General features: G+C 34.9%; 1 protein-coding gene across 11 annotated transcripts in view; it reads right to left on the bottom strand.

The window, feature by feature from the left end:
• Positions 1-2,536: 2,536 nt before the first annotated feature.
• The window catches only part of STXBP5 (syntaxin binding protein 5), a 100,121-nt gene continuing 96,657 nt past the window's right edge, over positions 2,537-6,000 (bottom strand). For 10 of the 11 annotated variants that reach the window (XM_079328212.1, XM_079328216.1, XM_079328217.1 and 7 more), the window contains 2 exons: positions 3,814-4,034; positions 3,069-3,305 (listed from right to left, as the gene is read on the bottom strand). In XM_079328212.1, the coding sequence (XP_079184338.1) occupies positions 3,264-3,305; positions 3,814-4,034 (263 nt within the window). In that variant the 3' untranslated portion in view covers positions 3,069-3,263. Of the gene's footprint in view, positions 3,306-3,813; positions 4,035-6,000 lie in introns of all 11 variants that reach the window. The other variant, XM_079328220.1, reaches the window with a different exon arrangement.

Here is a 6,000-nt window from a genome sequence, read left to right as displayed (position 1 = left end):
CCAAAAAAACCCCAAACCAAAGCACCACCAAAAAAAACCCCCCTGAAAACAAAACATAAAAAGGAAAATAAAAGGAATACTAAAAGGAAGGAAAAAAAAAAAAAAGAAAATGAATTTGCTTCCAAAAATCCTCCTTTGGATGTAGCTTTCCAATATCACCTGCCATACAAGTACCACCTCAGGCACAAAAACTTTGCATAAAGACAGACAAGGAACACAGCTATATATTACTATACTTTATAACTGACTTTTTGCTGAAGAACAAATCACTGGAGATGCCTGCGGTGTAACACTTTCAGACTGATTTGGAATACACACATATTTACACATACCAGGATTCAAAAGTTACAATTTGGCAGGACTAAGGTGAAGAAAAGCTTCTTCAGTTTACAGTTCCTAATGAGACACACTACATATAAACAGATAGGTAGCAGCAGGTAGTTTCTTACTTTCATTTAAAAAAAAGTAATAGCTCAATTGTATTTTATAGTTTTCCAGACACTCTAAAAAATTTCACACAACTAAAATGCTAGTGAAAAAACCAGGGGTGCTTCCCTGCAAGGATTTCAATACACTTTGCTGTACAAAAGGTGCACCACCAATAGCACAATAAGATGCAATGATGTGTGTGTGATCACCTTCCTTCCATTGGGAAGGAAAAAGTAACATTTTAGACTAAAATTGTACATAGCCCCTTTAATTGGCCAAGAACCATTTGTGTATTTATCTCATGAGCAATATCATTAGTCTTCCTATCTAGAAGCATGCCCTGAACATAAGCAACAGAAGTGATTTAGCTACGATAGATTCTGGAACACCAAATAAGCCACTACTCTTCTGGTACTGGCAGATGGTCTCTCATTGCCTCTGATTATTTTGCTTGCTGGTGGTTGGCAAATGTGTCTTGATGAGAAAGTTAAGTATGCTTTCCTTTCAAGCCAAGGTCATCTTCCATTGAATGATACCAAAATTTGTTGAGGAATAATTTTACAGTCCTCTCCCCCAGAGCTTGACCAGATTAATTTCCCAGGATTCTGTTGTCCTGAAATGTACTTTATCTTCATCAGGTCAAATAAAAATGAGTCATCTCAATTTATAAATGTGAGACAAGGAAGTGGATAAGTGTTAACTAGGGTGGGGTTTTTGGATGTAGTATGGGTAGTGGCTTATCTCATTTTCTTCTACCTAGATGTCTCACAAAATGGTGTTAAAAGTGCATTATTTAAACACTAAAAATAAATTAATACATGCAGAGGCAAATATTGCATGGCAAACTGAGTTAAGTAACTCAAGTAAACATTGCCTCAGTAGTTATGGGACAGAGCCATCAAGGAATCATAATACTGCTTGCTTGAATTGTCATATTCTCGTTTTTTAAGTCCTTTGAGCAGTGGGCATAGTAGGGCATGCCCTCATACTGACAACACAATTCAATTGTCTTTTAAAATTAAATGCTGCTATATATAAAGTGAGAAAATTTATCAGTTTGTGCTTCAAAGCCCAAACATATTTGCCTCTCGTTTGAAAAGTGATTTAAGAACTATATTCAATATTTTCAATATTTTGCATCCTTGAAGTGTTTTGTAAAGTTGCCTTATCTGTGTACCTACAACACCACTTCACAATACAAATATAACCAAGGTTTTGCTTTGGGAACATTCAGAAAGTTTGTGAAAAAAGTGCACAAAATGCAATGCTTGGTGAAGCAAACCCAAGTGATGAATTTCAGACAATGTAGACCTATTAGCTTCTAAGTACTCCCTTTTATAAAACAAAACCAATCAGTAATTATTCCTACTTCAAGGAAAAAGGTCTAAAGGAATTTTTGAAATGCAAGCATTTATTTTAAGGAATCCCCTCTTTTTAAAAGAGATTCCCTGGTCATTCACACTGATATAGCTTTAGTACAGTAGCCATTAACAAGTTAGCTCAGCTGTATTATTTACCTCACCCAAACTGAATATTATTGCAGCAATTCCTAAAATTTTTGTGCACACTTTGCCACTGCTTACAATGAAAACACTGCTTTAGAGACCAAATCTAAACTTTAGGACAACTGCCTTAAGTGCTGGGTGAGGCTGAGACAGGTACTTGTAACACAGCACTACTGGCAGAACTTAGAGTTGCTAAACAACATACTGACAATTATTAACTATTAGATGCTTGCTTGCCATTATTCATGCATCAGCACCTCCATGGTGTGTTAAACTTTGAAAACCTGAGTCCAAGGTTATCTGATTTCATAGTAAAGGACTAAAGGGGCATCTAGAACTTAAGTCTTGAGCAAAACTATCCCAGCTATTTTAATTAATGGCTGTAAAGATACATTCTGTTAAACATTTATAAAAACTCACAGCATGAGTGGAACCCACAGCCAATTCTAAATGTTACACAACCTGAACCAATAACTATTTTTGGCAAAAATAATATTTAACTGAACAGAAGTTGAAGAATTCTTACCACAAGGAAGATGTTACCACATTTCACATTGCACGGCCATAACACAAATGAAAACTCCCAGCATGACACATTCCAGTCATATTATTCACTTGACTTTTTTAATGCAAAAATTACGTATTCTTTTGTTTTGCACGTCACAGAATATGATGTGAATACAAGAATACTAGATCAGGGGTCCAAGAAAAGACTATGCACAAGTCAACTATGTATACAATTTTCAATAAGAAATCTTCCAAGCTTCCAGCTTTTCAAATGAAAGAAGTGACAGCAAGCTTCAACTCTTCTTCAACAATAATGGTAAATATAGCGAGTCCTGGAGAGGGTAATTGTAAGTCAGCTACTGTCCAGCAAGACAAACAACTTCATTCCAGCTCTTGGACCCCTGATTTATTGCCTCTCCTTACAGGAGGGTATAACACTGGCAGCAGTTACAATAGCACAAAAACTTTTGGCATATGAAATATTAACACAGGATTGACCCTGCATTGCCCCTGCCCATCTCACCACGATTTCCCTTTACTCTCTTTTCCACATGTTCCAGTTACCTTCTCTGTTCCAACTTTATGCTAACCAACAGCTAAGAAACACTCAAGTTTCTTTTTCGTGTGTGTGTGTGTTTCTTAGATATAAAGCTCCTCAGTTAAAGCCAGGACTGAGGTAAAACAGTGTGTCATTTGTGCTAGGAAACAACAGTATCCGATGGTGAATACTCCTTTAAATTTCAGTGGTCCTGCCAAAATTAATGAAAAAACAAGATTTTTTTCATCAGGACAAAATTAAACAGATGTGATAGATGAGAGTCATCAGAATTGGTACCACTTCTTGTCTTTGTACTTCAGCATCATCTAGAAAAACAAAATAAATTTCTAATTACTGTTTTTGTAATATGCCAAAGCACACCACACAAACAAACAATATGCTTGCAAAGCAGCATGAGAAAGGAATTTACCAAGGCTTCTCAAAGTTGCAAACACATTGCTGAACACTAAGTATTTAGCATGATGGGCTTTCTAATGGTAGGATCATTGTTGGTGATCTAGCCTCAGAAAAAGACAGTTTTAGGAGAATGGAGAGGTTGCACAGGAGTTCAGGGTGTGGAAAGAAGTCAGAAAACAGATGAAAACAGCTATTCTATGGTAGTTACTGATGGAAAAAACTGAATTCACTCTCAGAGGGTTTGCATACAACTGGATCTTTCTTAAGGACAGCAGGAATCTGACATAAAGCATTATTCCTCTTATTAATTCAGTGACAAGTAATTTTTTTCATTGAGTTCCACATTTAGAAGCTTAGTCACTTGCAGAATTTGCATTTATTTGACAATCAGTTTAATGTTGAGTTTAACATACTCACCTCATGAGCATGTTTTGAGAAAGAATCAGCACTGTAAAGCATGGCTGCAGTTTTTTCTTCCAGTTCTCCCAGTTTCTGTCCTCTTTCATCCAGTGCCAGCCGGGCTCGTGCCAGTTCACCAACTACACCAGATGCTGCACCTTTGACACCTTCAATACCCCCAGGTCCTGGAATATGCTGGGCAAGACTCCTTGATGCCTTCCCAGATGCTGATTCTCCAACTGGAGGCATTTGAAAAAGCAGCAAATACAGAATAGTAATTTTTTTTTCCATCATTATTACATAAATAGTTTATACCAGTTTATAAAGAAACTAGCTTACAAAGAGGTGTAATTTCTTTGCATTTTAGGTATGACTATGAGCAACACTCACTCCTCTAATAGATGTTCCTACATTAGAACTGAGACAATTAAATATATTTTCAAGTTTCCAGGCAGGTTATAAAACTGTAACCTCTTCACAGCTCGTGTGAAATTAAAATTATCATGTTCATCATCAGAATTTTTTAATAAACAATTCACCAGCACAACATAGCTAATTTCACATGGAATATGTTTTGAGCTCAACAGACAAAGCAGGATTTTGAAACTAAAAGTTGTGGTTAGTTCTGGAAGTGCTTTGCTGGTATGTAAGTCAGTCAGGATGTTTCCACCAACAGAAGTTTATTTTGATGGAAGTTCAATTCAATTTTATATGCTGATGCCTGAAGATTAGGTGTCTATGCTGTCATTATTGTAAAGACCTCGGAAAAAAAAAGGAATGTAGAAAGACAGTATGGCTGTAAGAAGAAATCAGCACAAATGGTCAACTGAACAGCTCCAGACTCCAGTGATGGCACTGACTGCATCAACTTTGGTCATAATGGGACACCAGCCACTCAGCTGATCTCATGCAGAATTGTATACACTACAGAAATCTGAGTAATTGTTTTAGACAATGAAATATGGTTGGAATATTTTCTTTTTTTCACCTCTAGGAAAAATAATATTACCTGGTTAAAGATATTTTGATATAGCATTTCAAGACTCTCTGATTTGATTTTACGCTTTTATTAAGAATGATATACATTTAAATTAGTACCATAAACATCTTTTTGTGAATTCCCAAAATAAGAAAGAGAAATAATTTCACGTATTACAGATTCTGCTGTGACCCTCATGGCAAATATAGCTACTTAAAAGATATTCTCAAATGTCTTTTGAATTGTCATTGAACTCTATCAGACTACAATTCATTAGAATTTTTTTCTTCCATTCAATACTTTTTTCCTTATAAAGGTCCAAGTCAAAACTTAATGGTTGAAACTTGAAACTATATAAAGAGATAGCTTCTAAAGTTACAAGGTATTTTTTCCTCTGTCTCAGTCATATTAAATTATAATTTGTGGACATAAATTTCTGTATGGAATACCTGACTAACCTTTCATAGTATTACATATACATATATAAAAACATCCAAAAGAGAAACCTTTGACACAGAAAGTGACCTCTAAATATCTGATATTTGCTCAAAATGTACAGGCTCAAGTAATGAAGTCTATTTTTACTCTGTAGGGATCAAAAGAACCAACATAAAAGAAAGGACTAGCAGAGCACCTTGTCCATTTTGACAGATACATTTCACGTTAATAAGAAGAAAGTTCTTTAAAATAAACTTGCATAATATGGTGTTACATCTAGCAGATATCTAAGTAAATAAATGGAAGCTATTTTCCTTAAATAAATTAAAGTGCTAAATGCCACCACAGTAAAAAAAAAAAAAAAAAAAAAAAAAGCCGTAATTAAAAACAGTGAGAAAATTATAAAGAAATGAAAATTTTGCCAAATCTGAATTTTACTGTCCTATAAACTGAGGACTGAATTGAAATATAATAAAATATCATAAAATCAAAATATCAGGTTCTATCCTTGCTGGCATCTCAGCACAAGTAAAAAGTGGAAAATCTGGCAAATAACTGAAGTAGACTTTTCTCTGTCCAGAACAGAACTCTCTACAAGCAGTCGCTTTCATTTTATCAGCATAAATAGAATCATAGTCAGTATTGGAAGCCTCATAAAGATGAATAAAAATAAGACTATAAAACAAGAAACAACTCATCTACTGCTGAATAAATGAGCTAAAAGAATCTGTGGAAAAACTACCAACTTTTCTGATCTTTTTGGTAAGGTATACAACAAAATTTATGAA

Source organism: Erithacus rubecula, assembly GCF_903797595.1.
Source record: "Erithacus rubecula genome assembly, chromosome: 2".
NCBI classification, from domain to species: domain Eukaryota; kingdom Metazoa; phylum Chordata; class Aves; order Passeriformes; family Muscicapidae; genus Erithacus; species Erithacus rubecula.
Note: the sequence above shows the minus strand (reverse complement) of the source record. Positions and strands in the feature narration are given on the sequence as shown.